The sequence below is a fragment of the Bos grunniens genome, chromosome 4, assembly GCF_055505025.1.
Source record: "Bos grunniens cultivar Pamir isolate PY7600 chromosome 4, Bosgru_T2T1.0, whole genome shotgun sequence".
Lineage (NCBI taxonomy): Eukaryota > Metazoa > Chordata > Mammalia > Artiodactyla > Bovidae > Bos > Bos grunniens.
Window position 1 is genome coordinate 21,865,864 of NC_141168.1, and position 22,023 is coordinate 21,887,886.

The 22,023-nt window shown below is 42.2% G+C and overlaps 1 protein-coding gene across 6 annotated transcripts in view; it reads right to left on the bottom strand.

The window, feature by feature from the left end:
* Positions 1-1,902: 1,902 nt before the first annotated feature.
* Positions 1,903-22,023, bottom strand: part of BPGM (bisphosphoglycerate mutase) — a 31,391-nt gene continuing 11,270 nt past the window's right edge. For 4 of the 6 annotated variants that reach the window (XM_086395561.1, XM_086395565.1, XM_086395564.1 and 1 more), the window contains 2 exons: positions 19,750-20,399; positions 1,903-2,525 (listed from right to left, as the gene is read on the bottom strand). In XM_086395561.1, coding sequence (XP_086251687.1) covers positions 2,347-2,525; positions 19,750-20,350 — 780 coding nt within the window. In that variant the 5' untranslated portion in view covers positions 20,351-20,399 and the 3' untranslated portion in view covers positions 1,903-2,346. Of the gene's footprint in view, positions 2,526-19,749; positions 20,400-20,726; positions 20,860-22,023 lie in introns of those variants that run through there. The other 2 variants (XM_086395563.1, XM_086395566.1) reach the window with 2 other exon arrangements.

The following is a 22,023-nucleotide window of genomic DNA, read 5'->3' on the forward strand; positions in this document are numbered from 1 at the left end:
GGTCTCGAGGTTAACGTGCTAAAGTTGTTAAAGATAATTGTACATCAAGTTTTCATAAATATCTCTTTTATTTCAGCCAAGATCTCAAAAACAATAAAACCAAAATTGTACCAGAATGTGTCAGCAACAATTATCCCTCTCTGAGGAAGTCTGTGAGATTCCAAAGTGACTAAGTGTGAGCACAGCTTTGTGCAAGGGAGCAATCATGCTGCTGGGGGTCCTCTGGAGGTGGACGTCTAGAGGTGGGGTGAGGGAAGAATCCAAATCTGGGATCTTGAGCTGCTTTAAGACATGGTCACCACTTGGGCTGGAAAATTCAGATGCCAGTTCCAGAGATAAAGCTGTTCAAAAATGGTCTGAGTTGAAGTTTAGCCATAGGTTTGGAATTCTAGGAAGACGGTAGTTGTGTCTGTGACCCTGATCTCTGAATTATCATAAAGAGTGCTATTTGGTTGGGCAACAGGACTGAAAAGAAGGACGGCAGCAGAAAAGACAGTAGTCGGTCAGGAATGTCAAGCAGCCACACTCCACGTCCTTACACATTGCAGATGTGGCCAGGTGTGAGCAAACCACGTTCTTTTCAGCCATCTTTATCAGCTGATGCTCTAAGTCTTCTTTATTTTTTATCTTTTGGCTGTGCTACACAGCACATGGGGTCTTAGTTCCCTGACCAGGGATGGAACCCGTGTCCCCTACATTGGAAGTTCAGAGTCATAACCACTGGACTGCCAGGAAAGTCCCTCTAAATCTTGATTTAAGGATCAGTGGAGACCAAGCAGTGGCAAGGGTTTTATAGTTAGTTTCCTTCTAATGCCAATTTTACCACAAAATGGATACAAATAAACTAACCCACCAATGGAAAACCATGAAAAACTCGTGATACCTGTAATAGCTATTATAGTTGTAAACTGTTAAGATGACTCTATCATTGAAACGTATGTCACTTGCTTTGATATAAGGCAGTAGCTTAATGGAGAAGGCAATGGCAACCCACTCCAGTACTCTTGCCTGGAAAATCCCATGGATGGAGGAGCCTGGTAGGCTTCAGTCCATGGGGTCGCTGAGTCGGACATGACTGAGTGACTTCACTTTCACATTTCACTTTCATGCATTGGAGAAGGAAATGGCAACCCACTCCAGTGTTCTTGCCTAGAAAATCCCAGGGACAGAGGAGCCTGGTAGGCTGCTGTCTATGGGGTCGCACAGAGTCGGACACGACTGAAGTGGCTTAGCAGCAGCAGTAGCTTAAAGAAATGATGACATACCTGTCTACAGCATCTAAAGACATCCTGTATCATTAAGATTGATGAGCAATCAATCAGTCTGTGGTCTACCCTGAGTACTGTAGACTATGTACCATGTTTTGCCCTCAGCAGATAAAGAACAAATGTCCACTGACAAGTGCCAGTATACCATTTCCCCTGTTCAAGTGAATGAAATTACACCCACTATATTCTAACTTCACCCTGACCTAAACTTCAATTTATAGAGAATTAAGCATGTCTGTGTGTTGAAACAAGTACAACTCTTTGTGTTACAGGAAGATGAAAGCAGAGACTAATTCAGTAGCCTGTACTTAATACTTAGGAATCATATGGAAATACTTTGGAGGTACCATTTTCAGACACAGAACTTATTTTTAAATCAATTTTAAGGAGCCCAAGATTAATGTTTAAAAACAAAAGAGAACATGAACAGCTATGGCTGTCTATATGCTGCTAATTCCAGCACTAGAGAGGAATTCCACCAGATGTCAAACAGGATGTCTCTGGACTTGAGACGAGCAAAAGGCCTTGCTGTTTGTAGCTGGCTGCTTTGGAAGAACCCATCTGTGACTCTCCCATTTAATGGGCCTCTGGTCTTACCTATCAGAGTACAAAAGACTAGTAATAAATACTTAAGTAGAGCATATTATCTAATATCCTTTATTATCATCCCAGAAATTTTCTATAAATACAAACGTCTTATTGAAGTGAAGGTCTGTCAATAGTGACTCAATACTGATTTACTGAATGAGGACGACCTTGAACTTAAGCTTCACTTGTTGCTTTTCCATCTCAGAAACTTAGGACATTGATTAAGCCCCACTGGTGATTAACTTAGTGACTAATTAAAAGGAGGCTGGCAGGGGTTAGCACATAAGGCTATGGGCATCCTAAAGCCTTTAACTGGGCCAACGTTAAGACCTAATTACCTCTACAAACTCTACCCCACAGCCTAGATCTGGAAAAATCAGGTGGGAAGACAGACAAAAAAAAAAGGGGGGGGGTGTGGGAGATGAGCACTCATAACACACCGCATGCCATTCCTTCTGCAGCTATTCCTAGCCAGCACGTGGGAAAAACTTTATTTGTCAGCTCGTTTCACTTTTCCTTGATCGTCAACTTTCTTAATGGCTGCTTGGATAGCCTCTTGGTCGCCCAGGAACTGGTGAGGCCCAACAGTACGCAGGTTCTCGTCCAGTTCCAGGAGAATGGGGACTCCAGTAGGAAGAGTAATGTTGATAATTTCTTCATCCGAGATACCTGGAGATCAAGAGGGGAAGAAACAAGGTGTTAAAGACAACCCAGGAGGAAGCTCTGGTTACGTATTTACGTGCACACTTACTTAGTCCCACATTAACTGTGTGTTTGGAACCATGCCAGATACTCAAAGATTCCAGCTATGGTCACTGGAAGCCAAGGACATTCCAGAAGATTTAAAAAAAAAAAAAAAAAAGAAAGAAAGATGAGACAGAAATTTACATCAAATCTTAGGAAAACATGTTTTGGGGCAACCTGTTGCTGGTTGTTTCCTAACTAAATGATTGACAGGTCTCGTCCTCTTGCCCTTTAACATTCCAACTGCTGGGAGAGCAAGGTGTGGTGGGATCTGAGTTTCCAGACCAGGGATTAAACCCACAGCCTTGGCAATGAAAGCATGGAGTCCTTAGCCACTGGACCACCAGGGAATTCCATCAGATCTTTTTTAAGGAACCTGAATCATAGGTTGTTCAACTTTGACCAGAAGAGCTGGAGTTGTAGCAAGGGTAGTAGCAGCCGTGGTGGTTATAGGTTTTTTGGTTTTTTTTTAATGAGTGCTTTAAACGATAAATAGCTAATGTACATTTCACATGCCACATACTTTTCGAAGTACTTTATGTGTGTTAACTTGTTTAATCAGATATGCACTATTATTTTTCCATGTAACAATTTTGACACAGAGAGCTTAAGCAAACAATTCAAGATCACACAGGCTGTAAACAAAGCCTGGATTTAAACCTAGCTGAGGAGAGCGAAAAAGTTGGCTTAAAGGTCAACATTCAGAAAACTTAGCTCATGGTGTCCGGTCCCATCACTTCACGGCAAATAGATGGGGAAACAGTGGAAACAGTGGCTGACTTTATTTTTCTGGGCTCCAAAATCACTGCAGATGGTGATTGCAGCCATGAAATTAAAAGACACTTACTCCTTGAAAGGAAAGTTACAACCAACCTAGACAGCATATTGAAAAGCAGAGACATTATTTTGTCAACAAAGGTCCGTCTAGTCAAGGCTATGGTTTTTCCAGTGGTCATGTATGGATATGAGAGTTGGACTCTGAAGAAAGCTGAGCACCGAAGAATTGATGCTTTTGAACTGTGGTGTTGGAGAAGACTCTTGAGAGTCCCTTGGCCTGGGAGGAGATCCAACCAGTCCATCCTAAAGGAGATCGGTCCTGGGTGTTCATTGGAAGGACTGATGTTGAAGCTGAAACTCCAATACTTTGGCCACCTGATGCGAAGAGCAGACTCATTTGAAAAGACCCTGATGCTGGGAGGGATTGAGGGCAGGAGGAGAAAGGGACAACAGAGGATGAGATGGTTGGATGGCATCACTGACTCAATGGACATGGGTGTGGGTGAACTCCGGGAGCTGGTGATGGACAGGGAGGCCTGGTGTGCTGCGGTTCATGGGGTCGCAAAGAATCAGACACAACTGAGCGACTAAACTGAACTGAAACCTGCTACTGCTGCTGCTGCTAAGTTGCTTCAGTCGTGTCCGACTCTGTGCGACCCCGTAGATGGCAGCCCATCAGGCTCCCCCGTCCCTGGGATTTTCCAGGCAAGAACACTGGAGTGGGTGAACTGAAACCTAAGTGTCTGTAATTAGTATACAATGTTTTTCAAGTTTTTCTGATTCAAAATGGACAAAGAGAAGAGAGGAGACCTGAAGAAATGGAGTTAAGCTAATTAAAAGGTAACCGAAAGTGTTCAAATTATCTGCTTTAAAAACAGACATTTATTATATAGACTTCTAAACTCTAACCATATGCTTCTGTGCTATATTAACAGAAAGGACCTAGGGAGAGCAAGTTCTGAGGCAAGTTCAAGGGTCCTCCTTTACTTGGAAGGTGAGAATGGTAGAATAAGTTAGTGGCAGTTAGTTATCAATGCACTCTGTTGTTTTTATTAACTAATGGTCATAACTCGGAGGCCCTCTCTGGGCCTCCACTGCCTCTGTCTAATTAAAAAAAGAAACACACACTCTTCTCTACCACCATTACACAGGGTGTGAGGTAGAAGGAACGGACTTAAAAAGAGAAACATGACAAAGGACAGCATGAAAAGTATTTCTTCTTTCTCCACTAGGAATTCTCTTCTAGGTTGAAGATTTAAAGAGTAGGCTACTAACACATTACTTTGTCCTGCGAAGCTCCCACCCTCACACTGCAACCCTACCTATGATTACCACTCCTAACTAAAGCTGGCAAGAACAAATAAATTCAGACCAGACAGCCAGCTGTTTAGCTGGGAGATGACTGCCTTGGATTTTAAGAGCCCTCGGGCTCTGTCAGGTCAGATCTGTCAGCTGGACGCACAGCAGCTGCCGCATGTAACCCCTGGAGACAGTCAGAGCAGAATGCAACAGCACGTGGTTTAGAGCCAGCTGACTGCTAAGGATATAGAGAAACTGAAATCCTAATACATTGTAAATTAAGAGTATAAGATCCTGTGGAATCTTTGGGAAACAGTCTGGCAATTCTTCAAACAGGTAAACACAGAATTACCAGGGGACCCAGCAATTTTACTCCTAGGTACACACCCAAGAGAAATGCAAACATATGTCCACACAAAAACCCATACCCAAACCCTCAGAGCAGCATCATTCATAACAGATAAAAGATGGAAACAGCCTAAAAGTCCACCAACTGATGAATGGATGAATTAAATGTGGTAGATCCAGACAATGGATTATTATTTGACAATAAAAAGGAATGAAGTTCTGCTGCTGCTGCTAAGTCACTCCAGTCATGTCCGACTCTGTGCGACCCCACAGACGGCAGCCCACCAGGCTCCCCTGTCCCTGGGATTCTCCAGGCAAGAACACTGGAGTGGGTTGCCATTTCCTTCTCCAGTGCATGAAAGTGAAAAGTGAAAGTGAAGTCGCTCAGTCATGTCCAACTCGTAGAGACCCCATGGACTGCAGCCTGCCAGGCTCCTCCGTCCATGGGATTTTCCAGGCAAGAGTACTGGAGTGGGGTGCCATTGTCTTCTCCGGAATGAAGTGCTGATACATGCTAAACATTGATGACCCCTGGAAACAGTAGGCTAAGTGAAAGAAGCCCGTCACAAAGGAGTATATACTGCATGGTTCCATTTATACCAAATGGTGCCTTCCCAAGATGGTTCAGCAGGCAAAGAATCCGCCTTCCAATGCAGGAGACACAGGAGACGTGGGTTTGATCCCTGGGTCAAAAAGATCCTCTGGAAGAGGCCATGGCAACCCACTCCAGTATCCTTGCCTGGAGAATCCCATAGGCAGAGCAGCCAGGTAGGCTACAATCCAAATGATCACAGAGAGTCGGACACGGCTGAACAACTAAGCACGCATGAGGGCCAGAACCGGCGAATCTAACAGTGACGTAAATAGGTGTGTGGTTGCTTAGGGCCAGAGGGGATGGGAGGACTGCGCAGTGACAGCCAGGTACGGGGTGTTGTTTTTTTTTTTTTGAGGGTAATGAAAATGTTCTGAAATTGACTGTGCTAATAGATGGACAACTCTGTGAGTAAACAACTCTGTGAAAAGCCACTGAATTATATACTTTAAATGGATGAACTGTATGGCATGTGAATTATATCTCTAGAAAGATGTTTGAAAAACTACTGAACAGATCCAGAGAAGTTTATGGTTCAAATCACAAGACAGTTAAGGTAGTAAAATTGGACTTTAAAAAAAAATTCCAACTTCCAGGACTTCAGCTCTGGTCATCTGACTCGTCGATGGCTATTTCCACCTCAGTACTAGGAGAGAGGAGAATGTTTATGTCCGTGTTCTGCCCTTGTGAAGGGCTGGGTGCTAACTGAACTCCAGAACCTATAGGTCTCATGTTTTCAAGACTAGTACAGGGATGAATGGGCTTCGCCTGCGGCTCAGCAGTAAAGCATCCACCTGCAGTGCAGTAGACCAGGGCTCGATCCCTGGGTTGGGAAGATCCCCTGGAGAAGGAAATGGTAATCACTCTAGTATTCTTGCCTGGGAAATCCCATGGACAGAGGAGCCTGGCACGCTACAGTCCATGGGGTCGAAAAAGAGTAGGACATAACTTGGTGACTAAACAACAACAACAGGGATGAACTGACTTGTCCGATCCCCTTGAAATAGCTAACACACGGGGATTATCATGGGCCAGGGTTAGGGGTTATGATGTGACCTCAGAGAAAAGTGCTAGGTCTTTGGCAAGGGTCAAGGGGCACACGTGGAACTCATCTGACCATGGCCTCAGATCTAACCAGGTGTAACAAGTGTTATTTTTAAGAGCGTTACTCTCAAGCTCATGCTTATGGCTTAGATAACAACCCGGCTTTGTGTGGGACCAAATGAAAGAGCAAACTAAACAAAGGCCACGAGAACTATAATATTTCACCTATAAAGAAAGGAGAGTTCAACAAAAATAGAAATATTTCCAATAAATAAAGTTGACATTCCACTTTAATGACTACTCAAGCCATTCACAGAGCAGACTAATTACTTACAAATATTTAAAATACTTAGACCACTTAATAATCAGTCAACAGACTTAGTGACTGACATTTTAAAAAAGCAAATTAGAAAAAACCACAATGAAGCCATTACTCATTCCTCAATTTTGGCATAAGTCACATTCTTTGTCCTAAGAGAGTTAAGCAAGCAGAACTCCTAAGGCTAAAAAATGCATCTGCATTGGATTAAATCAAACCAAATCAATACTATATTATGCAATATCATATTACAAATGCATTAACGGGAACATCATATGAAAGTTATAATGAGTGGCCAGATATCACATCCTCCATCTGATAATGGGTTTAGATTGTTTTAAACGACATCTAAGAATGTTCTGAAGGGAAATATCTAATCCCGAATCAACCCCTTCTCCAACTCCCAGCTGTTGTCTTTCATTCTTGAATCTTCCACGTAGGAGCATCTGAAAGTTAACTGCAATCCATTTTAATGACTGGGATATTTCAACTAAGAAATAATGAAAGTTTGATGGTAAGTCAAAGGAGTAACTCAAAGCCAATATGGGAAGAAATCTTAACAGCTTAATTCTCTGCACACAGGACCGACTTCAAAAAATCAAGACTGTATCTACAATGATTCCCCTGACCACTGAGCAGGAACAGGAACCATGGACAGTCATGAAGATCCCCACACAGATATACAGCACTACCCCTCTGCATTCTATCAGCGGTGGCTGAGCAAATACTCACTTCTCCCACCAGGATTGTAAGGCAATGTTTTACCCACTCTTGTGATGCTCATGCTTTTGAACGGGGCCTTATGCAAGAATTTAGTAATGTTTGTTCAACTGTAAGGAATTTTATCATGTGTTGGCTGCTGGAATCCAGAAATTTTTTTAGCTTAATGATCCGATATTACAACTATATGAATTAAGTAAAGGCTGTTAGGAATAGAATGTTAACAAAAACTCTAAGACATATAGTCTGTACATATAGTCCTCAGAGGACTATGTCAGAGGTACAGTACCGGCCAAATTTCAGGAGATCGAAACGGAGACTCACAGTGTGCCTCAGAAGTACAGACTTTGCATGTCCAGGTCCAGGTGCTGCATCCTTGCACCAAGAATATACGGCACCTGACTTAATGGACCCTTGGCACATGGCCGAAATGAATGAACCTGAACTCTCTAAGCTTTCAAATTAAATCTAGTCCCTTACTGTTGAAGCTCTCACTAAAGATTGTGATTCCTTTATCACCTTTTTAAGGAAAAAAAAGAGAGACGGTCAAAAAGGCTGAAGAAAAAGTCATTTGTATTTAGTGCACAAACAGCAAATAACTGAAATTAAATTTGTCTTCTATATATTTTCTTTGGTTTTCTCCAAAGTGTTTGCCCAAAATCTTTGAATATCAGGAAACAAGAGAAAAGATGTTTGGGGAGACAGATCTATACAGGACAACGTGTGTGTGCGTGCTCAGCTGCTTCAGTCGTGTCCGACTCTTTGTGACCTTGTGGACTGTAGCCTGCCAGGCTCCTCTGTCCATGAGATTTTCCAGGCAAGAATACTGAAGTGAGTTGCCATGTCCCCCTCTAGGAGATCTTCCTGACCCAGAGATAGAACCCATGTCTCTTGTGTCTCCTGTATTGGCAAGTGGGTTCTTTACCATAAGCGCAACCTGGGAAGTCCTGGGAAACCCCAATTACATGATGCATATTTTGGGGAATTAGAGAAAGAGGGCAAAACTCCGATCAAATTATACAAATGGGAGGTGACAGCCGCGCCCCCCTTCCTTTTCCCAATCACATCAGTCACAATTAAAACCCCACTGACGGGGACTTGTGATGAGAGTTCTGTATTCTTCTGTTGCCAAAATAAGAGCTGACACAAGATTCTGAATTTCATATATGTTCCACCTACTTTTAATTTTATTTCTTTTAGGTTTGAATGCTATCCATGTACAACTTAAAAGACTGGCCAGGGGAGAATTAGAAATTGGTTATTTGAGTAGTGTAACATGATGATAACATAACAGCCTCTGATTTAGAATAAGGCAGAGAGTAGAATCCATCCTACATCTAATTTTATAGTTAAATGCTTTACAATTTTAAAAAAGGAAGGTTTCTATAAATCAATAAGAGAAAGTGTAACCATACCGCTAGATAAGCATTTGCTTCACAGAAGAGAGGCCTGACTTTGCTACTTCTGAAAATATCCCACAAAATGCCAAAGGTGACTGGTCAGTCAGTCCCTGTCCCCACAGCAAGTCCCAGCTGACCTTTCCTCCTTAAGTCTCTAATTTCACTTCATCCTTCTTTGCCTTGTTACGTGTGCAGCTGCACACAGTTCTTCAGTGGGGCAAGCCCATCTTGCATGCCACTTTTACTCCAAACTTGAAACTGCCTAGTCCTTTCTTGAACCCAGACTAAACAATCCACTTCCGCTGGCAACAGGCAGACTACATCCAATGCTTCAGTTCAGTACCTCGCTTCTCCTCCAATGTGGGCCTTCAGGAAACAAACAGGAAGTGGCTCTGCCAACCACAGAGAAAGAAACACACACCCGTCTGGAATGCGAAGGAACAGGGAGCTATTAGATCCTAAGCCTGGGCTAGGAGTCATCGTGGTAGTAGCTGGTGAGAGGTGGGCCCTGCTGTAATCTCGACTTCTTAGTACAGCATGGGTAGTTGTTTATGCTGTTAAAAATCAATAAAGCAGCCCTTCATGTAGAGGCTTTCTTACTATATAGTATTTCATATATTTAAGTCTTTCTTCTGAAGGAATTAAGAACTACTATAAAGTTCAAAGTAAAGCAGTCCATGTCACTATACCAAACAGAAAGCCTTTGCACAGAGAAGGAAACTATCAACAAACCAAAGGCCAGCATTCTGAATGGGGAAAGATACCTGCAAAGTGATACATCCGATAAGGGGTTCATATCCAAAGTAGACAAGGAATTCAAACAATTCAGCATTAAAAAAAAAAAAAAAAAGCAACCTGGGCAGAGGACCTGAATAGATGTTTCCCAAAGGAGAAATGCAGATGGCCAACAGACACATAAAAAGACGCTCAGCTGTACTAAACATCAGGGAAATGCAAATTAGAACCACAGTGAGATACCATTTCATTCCTCTCAGAGTGGCTATCATCAGAAAGACAACAAATAACCACTTCTGGCAAAGGTGGAGAAAAGGGGACCCTGTGCACTGTTGGCAGGACTGTAAATTGGTGCAGCCATTATAGAAAGCAATATGCAGGTTTTTCAAAACATTAAAAATAGAGCCACTATGCTGCTGCTGCTGCTTCACTTCAGTCATATCCGACTCTGTGCGACCCCATAGACGGCAGCCCACCCGGCTCCCCTGTCCCTGGGATTCTCCAGGCAAGAACACTGGAGTGGGTTGCTCTAATAATTTCACTTCTGGGTATTTATCCAAAGAAAACAAAAACACTAATTCAAAAAAAAAAATACACACAAACCAATGTTCACTGGAACATTATTTATAATAGTCAAGAAATGGAAGGAACCTAACTATTCATTGATAAATTAATGGATAAACAAGATGTGGTGCATATACACAATGACACATTACTTAGTAATAAAAAAGATAGCTTGCCATTTGTGACAATATGGATGGATCTACAGGGTATTACACTAAGTGAAATCAGGCAGAGAAAGACAAATACCATGTGATCTCACATGTGAAACCTAAAAAACCAACCAAACAAAACAAATGAAAACAATCAATGATTGTTCAAATGAAAATTTAAAAACATGACTTACAGGCTTCCCTGGTGGCTCAGTGGTAAAGAGTCCACCTGCCAATGCAGGAGACATGGGTTCAATCCCTGGTCTGGGAAGATCCCACATGCAGTGGAAAAACTAACCCCATGCATCACAACTGAGCCCACGTGCTGCAACTCCTGAAGCCCACGCACCCTTGGGCCTGTGTTCCACAACAGGAGATGCAGTGCAATGAGAAACCCACACACTGCAAGGGGAGCAGCCCCCTCTTGCACAACTAAAGAAAAGCCCATGTAGCAGCAAAGACCCCGCACAGCCAAAAATACATTTTAAAAATTAAAAAAACATGATTTGGCTATACTAATAGCAGAGTAAGACATAGAAACAAAGCAAAACAAAATACTGAACCACAGTTTTCCAGTAAGTTCAAACACTTGTTCTAATTCCTACCAGAAACATGTATGCAAAATGCCCAGAACTGTGTTTAGCGCACAGCATGCGCTCAAAAAAGGGCCATCTCATATAGCTGTACCAGGGAGTGTCATTCACAAACCACAATGTAAAACCATAATAATATAAGACTCAATTAGTTGCATGAAATTACCTTTTTATACTTTACTTGCCAAAGATACTCAAGTCAGCTTCTCATAACAGTATTCCAAACAGAAAGATCAAGGGAAGGGCTACTTTTCAGGAAAAAAATTAAAACAGCTCAGGTGGTAAGTATCCTGTGGACAGAGGAGCCTGGTGGGCTGCCGTCTACGAGGCTGTACAGAGTCGGACACGACTGAGGCGACTTAGCAGCAGCAGCAGGTAGTAAGAGGAGACTCACTGAACTGGGTTTGGGCTTTGTTCACTTATCATGGTCATGGCTAAGCCCTGAGGTCTGTCTGGGTTTTACTTTAATTCAACAGCACCTGCCTTCTTTCCCACAGGCAGGATTTGACTGACTTTAGGACAGAATCAGGAGAAGAAATTGGCAACCCACTCCAGTATTCTTGCCTAGAGAATCCCGTGGACAGAGGAGCCTAGAGGGCTTCTGTCCATGGGGTCGCACAGAGTCGAACACGACTGAGCGACTTCACTTTCACTTTTCACTTTCATGCATTGGAGAAGGAAATGGCAACCCACTTCAGTGTTCTTGTCTGGAGAATCCCAGGAATGGGGGAGCCTGGTGGGCTTCCGTCTATGGGGTCACACAGAGTTGGACACGACTGAAGCGACTTAGCACCAAATATTTGAGAAACAAAATAACATCTTAGGAACTTTCTCCATTATCAGGGTACGTACAATCTAGAGTAGATGAGTAACACGTGTACACTCTTAGCCAAAAGATCTTAAGGCCCTTGGAGACTTCAGGGCAGACCAATTTCCCAATTAGTTCCGTGACTGGCTTATCATTCTTTCCAATCCAAAGTTACAATAAGGTATTTGTATACGACAGTATGCTGTCATTGACAGTATGCTGTCATTGATCCTCTCAGTTATCGTACTCTGCCCAACAGAAGGCAAGATGCTTTAAGTGTGTCAAACAATTTAAGAACAGTATGGGGGAAAACTGCCCACTTCCTTGAAAGATCCTGTTTGAAGGGGAGAATTTTACAGAAACATATCTAGAAAACAGGACTAGGAATCAGATCAGTCTACAACAACATTCATTGTTACCTTTGTGACCAATGCAAAGAATTTAGCAACTTTTGTACTTACAGGGAATATGGAATCGGGTCACACCCATTTCAAAGGTTCATTCTTAATACAGGTGAATAACCTTTATAATAAGATGACCATATAATTTATCATCCAAGCTGGGGCACTTCAGAAAGTGAAAGGAGATGCTGTGAATAACTGTACTAGGGTAATAGACATTAGTCAAAAACAGGGGGATGTATAGAAATATAAATTCACAGAAAAAATAAATTAGCAATTAAGATGGTAAATTTTATGGTTTTTCAAAAAAATATCTTCACTGTTGCATGAGGGCTTTCTCTAGTTGCAGGAAGTGGTACCTACCCTGTAGTTCTGGTGCACACACTTCTCATTGTGGTGGCTTCTCTTGTTGCAGAGCACAGGCTCTAGGCACATGGGCTCAGCAGTTGTGGTGCATGGGCTTAGTTGCCCCCACCACATGCGGAATCTTCCTGGGCCAGGGATTGAACCCGTGTCCCCTGCACTGGCAGGCAGATTCTTAACCACTGGACCACCAGGGAAGTCCTTTACATTTTTTTAACACAATAAACACATATAAACACAAATAAATTGGCCAGTCATCTTTTTCTATTAGAAAAATCTTGTATTTTCCCCTTAAAGTAAGGGGGTGTGTGTCTCTTGCTCAGTCATGCCTGACTCTCTGCAATCCCATGCACTGTAGACCACCAGACTCCTCTGCCTATGGAGTTTTCCAGGCAAGAATACTGGAGCAGGTTTGCCACTTTCTACTCTAGGGGATCTTCCTGACTCACAGATTGAACCCTCGTCTCCTATATCTCCTGCATTGGCAGGCGAATTCTTTACCATTGCGCCCCTTGGGAAGCCCTTTAAATAAGCGAGATTCACTTAATTTTTGGAATCTTGGAAAGTCAGTATCTGAATTCAATTTGTTGTTGCTCAGGGGCTCAGTTGTGTCCGCCTCTGTGACCCCACAGGCTGCAGCACGCCAGGCTTCCCCGTCCTGCACCACCTCCGGGAGCTTGCACAAACTCATGTCCACTGAGTTGGTGATGCCATCGAACCACCTCGTCCTCTGTCATCCCCTTCTCCTGCCTTCTATCTTTCCCAAATCAAGATATTTTCCAAATTCAATAGAATGTTTTGTTTTTTTTTAGATTGAGAATTTATCAAGTACCACATGAAAATTAGGTTTCCTAACCTTCCAAGAAGATCCACCAGCAAAGCAGGAGACCCTGGTTAGATCTCTGGGTTGGGAAGAACCCTTGGAGAAAACAATGTCTACCCACTCCAGTATTCTTGCCTGGAGAATTCCATGGACAGAAGAGCCTGGAAAACTATAGTCCATGGGGCCACAAAGAGTTGGACATGACTGAAGCGACTAACATGACACATGTAGCCTTCATACATGAACTCATGAAGGTTAATGACATATAAAATAACTAATGTTGGTATTCCTATTTGTGAGCATATACATCTACAATAAATTTTTTAAAGGGCTATGATCTCACTAAATTATCAGAAATGACATGGAAGAAATAAACACTTTCTTCTGATCTTTAAAAAGTGACTTATGCTTAATTCTTGGAGCTGTGGCATAGAATACTTGGATCTTCTTTTTCAACATACACTGTAAGAGAAATTTTAGTAGAGGGAATTAGCATTTAGAGGATTCCTAAAACAAGAGATAACAAATATTTATGATGTGACCCTAAAGCCTAGTCCAGTCTGTTTCCAGCACGTGAAGTCCTTTTCTTCCACGTTAGGCATGGACGTCACTACAGGGGATCTTAGCAGCAGCAAAGAACCTTGATGAATCTTAACAACAGTACCACCAGGGGGTACTATAGACCAAAAGGGAACAAAGCTGTTCTCCTCCCCAAGGATCGAGGAGCCAAGATCACAAACCACTCTTAAGACTTCCTCTGATTCATGTCAATGTATGGCAAAAACCACCATAACAATGTAAAGTAATTAGACTCCAATTAAAATAAATAATTAAATTAAATTAAAAAAAAAAAAAAAGACTTCCTATGGACAAACTGCAATCTTCACTCATTTGCTTCCCCAGCTATTGGCTTGTGCCTAATGATATATTCTGGTTTTTCTGCCAATTTTTTCCCCCTGAATGTCTGCCATACTTCCTGGTTACCAATCCTACCATTTCTACCTTCCCTATCTCCCTTCCATATACCTCCCTTGTCTTCTCCTGCAGACAACAGCCAGCCTTATACCTTTCTCTACACGTACCTTCTATTCTTTGTATAACTGACCTCTTCGAGCATGAACACTCCTGTTTTAAATCAGTTATTCCCCAAATGAAAACATTTTTTATACAGCTTGTTTACAGTGATAGGGATAGGAGTTATAATTTAAAGTTGCTCCTACTTCATTAATCTCTGAAAGGTAAGTTCAGTTCAATTCAGTAGCTCAGTCGTGTCCAACTCTTTGCGACCCCATGAATCGAAGCACGCCAGGCCTCCCTGTCCATCACCATCTCCCAGAGTTCACTCAAACTCACATCCATCGAGTTGGTGATGCCATCCAGCCCTCTCATCCTCTGTCATCCCCTTCTCCACCTGCCCCCAATCCCTCCCAGCATAAGAGTCTTTTCCAATGAGTCAACTCTTCACATGAGGTGGCCAAAGTACTGCAGTTTCAGCTTTAGCATCATTCCTTTCAAAGAACAGCCAGGGCTGATCTCCTCTAGAATGGACTGGTTGGATCTCCTTGCAGTCCAAGGGACCCTCAAGAGTCTTCTCCAACACAGTTCAAAAGCATCAATTCTTTGGTGCTCAGCCTTCTTCACAGTCCAATTCTCACATCCATACATGACCACTGGAAAAACCATAGCCTTCACTAGACTGACCTTTGTTGGCAAAGTAATGTCTCCACTTTTCAATATGCTATCTATGTTGGTCATAACTTTTCTTCCAAGGAGTAAGCATCTTTTAATTTCATGGCTGCAGTCACCATCTGCAGTGATTTTGGAGCCCCAAAAAATAAAGTCTGACACTGCTTCCACTGAAAGGTAAGTTAGTTCCATACAATCCATATTAAAGGAAGAAAGACCTTCACAAGAAAAGTTAATTGAAGCCTAAGAACAAATGCCCACTAATTTCTCACTCAGTCGTGTCTGGACTCTTTGTGACCCCATGGACTGTCGCCCACCAGGCTCCTCTGTCCATGGGGATTCTGCAGGTGAGAATACTGGAATGGGTTGCCATTCCCTTCTCCAGGGGATCTTCCCAACCCAGGGACTGAACCCAGGTCTCTTGCATTGCAGGTGGATTCTTTACCATCTGAGACACCAGGGAAGCCTCAGTAATGCCTATAAATCCATTTCTGCCCCAATGGTCAAAGCTGTGTTTTAATTTTTGTATTTATTCTATACTCCACATCCATGCACTTCTCCTTTGTTACCTGTCACTTCCATGTATTTGCCCCAAACTACTGCTTTCCAGGGCTATATCAAATCCTCTCATTTTTAAATCTCATTGATTATTTTGTAGCTTTAGTAATTCACATACAACTGACCCATACAACTGACCCATTGAACGTACACAATGGCTTTTAGCATATTCAGAGTTGTGCAAACATCACCACAATCAGTTTTAGAATATTTTCACCACCCCAAAAAGAAACCCTGCATATATAAGCAGTCACTCTTCACTCCACCCTCTTCCCCTCCAACTCAGTCCCAGGAGACAAACAATCTATTTTATTGTCTATATAGATTTGCTTATCCTGGAGATTTTATACCAGTACAATCCTACAATATGTGATCCTTTTTGATTGGGGTCTTTCATGTAATAATGATATCGAAGCTCATCCACATTATAGAATGTTCACTAGCTACTTTTTAATGCCGAATACTATTTAATTGTATGGACATACTACATATTTCATCTGTCCAGTCATCCACTGATGGGCATTTGGGTTGCTTCTACATTTTGTCTTTTATGAATAATGCTGCTTTGAAAGTTTGTGTACAAGTTTTTGTTTGGACATATGTTTTCATTTCTCTTAGGTATTGTTATGCACTTAACTGTATTTCCCCCAAAAAACGTATGTTGAAGGTAACCTCCAGCACCTCAGAATGTGATCTCACTTAGAAATGAGTTTTTATAGAGGTAATCATGTTAAAATGAGGTCACTGGGTTAGGCTCCAGTCCAATATTTTGGGTATCCTTATAAACAGGAAAATTTGGACAAGATGCAGAGACACACAGGTAGAACCCCAAGTGAAGATGAAGGGTTGCACTGATGCATCTACAAACCAGGAATGTTACAGATTTCTGGCAAACACCAGAAAATGCAAGAGGCAAGACAAGATTCTCTCCTACAGCCATTAGGGGGAGCAGGACCCTGCCAATACTTGATTTAGGACTTCCAGCTCCCAGGACTGTGAGACAATTATTATCTGTTTTTCTAAGCCACCCAGTTACCGGCCCTTTGTTACAGTCACCCTAGGAAATGAATACAGGAATGTATCTAGGGGTAGAACTGTTGGATCATTGTTTCACCATAAAGGAACTGCCAGATTGTTTTCTCAAAAAGCTGTATCATTTGGTTGTTTTCAATAAATTATTAGTGATTTCAAAACCTCCCTCAAATACAGTCAGCTCTTCTGTGTGTTACCTTGTCCTTGACGAGTAATTCTCTCTCCAACCCCACCAAGATGGCAATCCTCCTAACCACCATTTATTAAGCCTTCCCATATTTTTCAAAAAAGAATAATAACATGGTTAAATTACCAATGCACTAATAGAAGGGGGTATTAGAGTAAGCTATAGTTGGGGCTGTAGAATAATCTAAGCACTCTAAACGTTAAGACAGGCAAATAAGTAGTACCAGACAGCAGGAAATTGTCTTTAAAAGGAGGATTTCCAAGCTGAGATGGGGAAGAGAAGAGGATCCATAAGGAGATGATGGCAGTTTCTTGAACGAAGGGAATCTGGCCACAGAAAGATCTAAATTCCATCTCTGGAAAAAAGGAATTAGTCTGGGGAGAAGAGAATATATCTTCTGGAAGAAACTTTGAAATTCTGAATTTTGGTTTGTTGTTCTCCTGAAAGGAGCCTCAACTCTTCTTCAAACAATAAAGTACTATAATAAACCCAGTAATGATGAAGTTATATATACATATTAATCAAATATCTGACTATTCTGAACAAGGAAGAATAAAACTCTTTATACAGTTGAGTAAATAAGATACACATACATACCCACACATAAACAGATCAAGCACCATGCCTGGCCAATAAAGTTTTTAACAGCTAATAAAGTCTATAGATTTCAGATCTCTGCACAAGGAATGGATGTCAGGTATACGAGTTATGACTTGGCTCTTGGCCATGTTATAAAAATTAGAGGGGAAAAAAACACATGCTAAAGGTTTACATTAAAATCTCATAAAGATCACTTCATTTTGTTAACAATAACCTATTTTCATTTATTTCATGTGCAATGTCAACCTTTTCATTTTTCACAGCCTCGAATAGAAAAGCAAAGCAGAATGAAAAGGGAATGTTGGAGAAATACATTCTAATGCCAGTGAGCTAACTGCTGACAGTGACAAGAGACAGGAGAACACCAGACAGAGCCCATCACACAAAATGCACAACCATCAGGATTATTTGGGAAACGAGCGCATCAAGGCTGTATATTGTCACCCTGCTTATTTAACTTACACGCAGAGCACATCATGCAAAAAATGCTGGGCTGCATGAAGCACAAGCTGGAATCAAGAACGCAGGGAGAAATATTAATAACCTCAGATATGCAGATGACTCCACCCTTACGGCAGAAAGCAAAGATGAACTAAAGGGCCTCTTGATGACGGTGAAAGAGGAGAGCGAAAAAGCTGGCTTAAAACTCAACATTCAAACAACAAAGATCATGGTATCTGGTCCCATCACTTCATGGCAAATACATGGGGAAACAATGGAAACAGTGACAGACTTTATTTTCTTGGGCTCCAAAATCACTGCAGATGGTGACTGCAGCCATGAAATTAAAAGACACTTGCTCCTTGGAAGAAAAGCTATGACCAACCTAGACAGTGTATTAAAAAGCAGAGACATTGCCAACAAAGGTTCATATAGTCAAAGCTATGGTTTGTTCAGTAGTCATGTATGGATGTGAGAGTTGGACCATACAGAAGGCTAAGCACCAAAGAATTGATGCTTTTGAACTGTGGTGTTGGAGAAGACTCTTGAGAGTCCCTGGGACTGCAAGGAGATCAAACCAGCCAATCCTAAAGGAAATCAGTCCTGGAAGGATTGATGGTGAAGCTCCAATTCTTTGGTCACCTGATGTGAAAGCTAACTCATTAGAAAAGACCCTGATGCTGGGAAAAATTGAAGGCAGGAGGAGAAGGGGACGACAGAGGACAAGATGGTTGGATGGCATCACCAACTCGATGGACGTGAGTTTAAGCAAGCTCCAGGAGACGGTGAAAGTTAGGGAAGCCTGGAGTACTGCAGTCCATGGGGTCGCAAAAAGAGTCGGACTCGACTGAACAACAACCGGGATTGTTGAGTGAAGGGAGAAAGGAGAGAGAAAACCCCTGAAGATGTTACAGTGCAATCACGGTGCCCCAAACTGGTGAGCTCGAGTCCTTTGAAGAGTTCATGTTACTTAAGAGATAGGTAACAACAGTACTTTCTAGAACACAACATCAAGGAATTAAAATTAAAGCTACTGATTATCTCTAATAAGCCATCATTTTCTTTTCCTTCTCCTGAACTTTCTCCCAGTCGATGACTAAATCTGGTCTGGAAAGAGAAGACTGGAGCAAAACAATTATCCAGGAAACCTACGTCTGAAAATATAGCAATGGTTGTTTAAAGCTGGAAGAACATGAGCAAGACTAAAATCTATATAATTTTACTTATCGTGAAACACTAAACAACCAACAACAAAAAAAATGTACCTTGCATACCATTTCTACAGAAACCTCTTCCCTCCCCAGCCTCCTCTTACCTGGTTACTACAAAAGACACATAATCTTTTAAATCAGTGCTTCTCAAGCACTTGGAGAAGCCGAAGCAGCAGTATCAGCATCACCTGAAAATTCTTTGGAAAAGCAAATTATGGAGCCACACCCTGGGCCTACAGGCTCCAAGAGTGGGGCCAGAAACCAGGGGTGGTCCAAATGCTCCCTCCCTTCAGGTGATTCTGAGGCTTCCTGAAGTTAGAGCAAATAATACAAACGTAAAATACCCAGGATTTCTGATAGAACAAAACAATCCTTAAACGGCTGAAGTGACAGAAGGTGCTAGGGAAGGAAAGTCTATAATGTAAACTGTGCATTATTAGTTTAGAAACCATGTTCTTTCTAGACTAAGACCTGGTTAGTAATAGCATGAAGATGGTACCTTCCAGATATTTCAGGAGTGCCCGGCAGCTATTTCCATGAGCAGATATCAGAACGGTTTTACCACGCAATACTTCAGGAGCAATCCTCTCATTCCAATAGGGAAGGAGTCTCTCCAGAACATCCTTTAAGCTCTCGGATCGTGGCAGCTGATCCAAAGGCACATCACACACTTTATATTTCCGGTCGTTGTAGATTTCATGGTAGTAAGGATGGGACTCCTCGATGGGAGGAGGGGTCACGTTGTAGCTCCTTCTCCACAGCCTCACCTGCTCCTCGCCATGATTCAATGCCATCTGCTCCCTGTTGAGACTGATCAAGGCTCCGTAGTGACGCTCGTTGAGACGCCAGGAGCTCTCCACAGGAACCCACTCCTGCCCCAGCTCTTCCAGGATCAGCCAGGCTGTGTGGATAGACCGGTTCAGGATGGATGTGAACACGAGATCAAACTCAAAGTTTAGTGCTTTGAGTTGCTTCCCACAGTTCCGCGCTTCCTGCAGTCCATCACTGTTGAGTTTCTGATCCACCCAGCTACAAAAGCGGTTCTCTTTATTCCAGGCACCCTCTCCATGTCTTAACATAATCAGTTTGTACTTGGACATATTGATGGCTGAGCTTCTCTAGGGCCAGTGTTCAGTGACAACAATATATCTAGATGGAGAAGAAAGAAGAAGTATGAAAGTTACATGTTTCATTCAAATGACTACCTGGGAGTGGAAGCACAACTTTCCAACAGCAAGTTTCTAAAATACACTGGAATGATTCCTTGAACTGTTTTGACATCAGGCATCCAGCAACGCATACACACTATGGCACATAAGGGCAGAGTCTACAGATAATTACATGGAACCTAGTTAGCTGACTTAAATTTTCTGATGGTTAGATAGTATACGTTAATTGGATGACATAAAACAACAGAACACTTCATTCTAATGGCATGCTACATTTCCATCAGATAAAAAGGCAGTTCCTGCTTACAGAAGAGACGATTTAATAGAATGAGTTGTACATGTCTAAAATGATGACTTTAGAACTGGGAACTCCCAGCTTTGAGAAGCTGATTCAAGATGGAAGGAACACCCTTCTCATTCTGTTTTCCCTCTGGTGAAGAAAGAAATATTTACAGTCTTATCTTATTATAGAAGTTATTAAACATGCTAATTCAATAAACCACATTCAGCTGGTATGTAAATCACCGAGTGGAGAAAACTGGCTCTTCAATGCCATAGTCTACACCACACACACAAGAAAATCTAAGTTTCAACATTTAAACAATACTAAGATGATTCTGAAAGAGATGGAAATACCACACCACCTGATCTGCCTCTTGAGAAATTTGTATGCAGGTCAGGAAGCTACAGTTAGAACTGGACATGGAACGACAAACTGGTTCCAAATAGGAAAAGGAGTTCGTCAAGGCTGTATATTGTCACCCTGCTTATTTAACTTCTATGCAGAGTACATCATGAGAAACTCTGGGCTGGAAGAAACACAGCTGGAATCAAGATTGCCAGGAGAAATATCAATCACCTCAGATATGCAGATGACACCACCCTTATGGCAAAAAGTGAAGAGGAACTCAAAAGCCTCTTGATGAAAGTGAAAGTGGAGAGTGAAAAAGTTGGCTTAAAGCTCAACATTCAGAAAACGAAGATCATGGCATCTGGTCCCATCACTTCATGGCAAATAGATGGGGAAACAGTGGAAACAGTGTCAGACTTTATTTTTTTGGGCTCCAAAATCACTGCAGATGGTGACTGCAGCCATGAAATTAAAAGACCCTTACTCCTTGGAAAGAAAGTTATGACCGACCTAGATCAGATCAAATCAGATCAGTTGCTCAGTCGTGTCCAACTCTTTGCGACCCCATGAATCGCAGCACGCCAGGCCTCCTTGTCCATCACCAACTCCCGGAGTTCACTGAGACCCACGTCCATCGAGTCAGTGATGCCATCCAGCCATCTCATCCTCTGTCGTCCCCTTCTCCTCTTGCCCCCAATCCCTCCCAGCATCAGAGTCTTTTCCAATGAGTCAACTCTTCACATGAGGTGGCCAAAGTACTGCAGTTTCAGCTTTAGCATCATTCCTTCCAAAGAACACCCAGGGCTGATTTCCTCTAGAATGGACTGGTTGGATCTCCTTGCAGTCCAAGGGACTCTCAAGAGTTTTCTCCAACACCACAGTTCAAAAGCATCAATTCTCCAGCGCTCAGCCTTCTTCACAGTCCAACTCTCACATCCATTCATGACCACAGGAAAAAAACCATAGCCTTGAC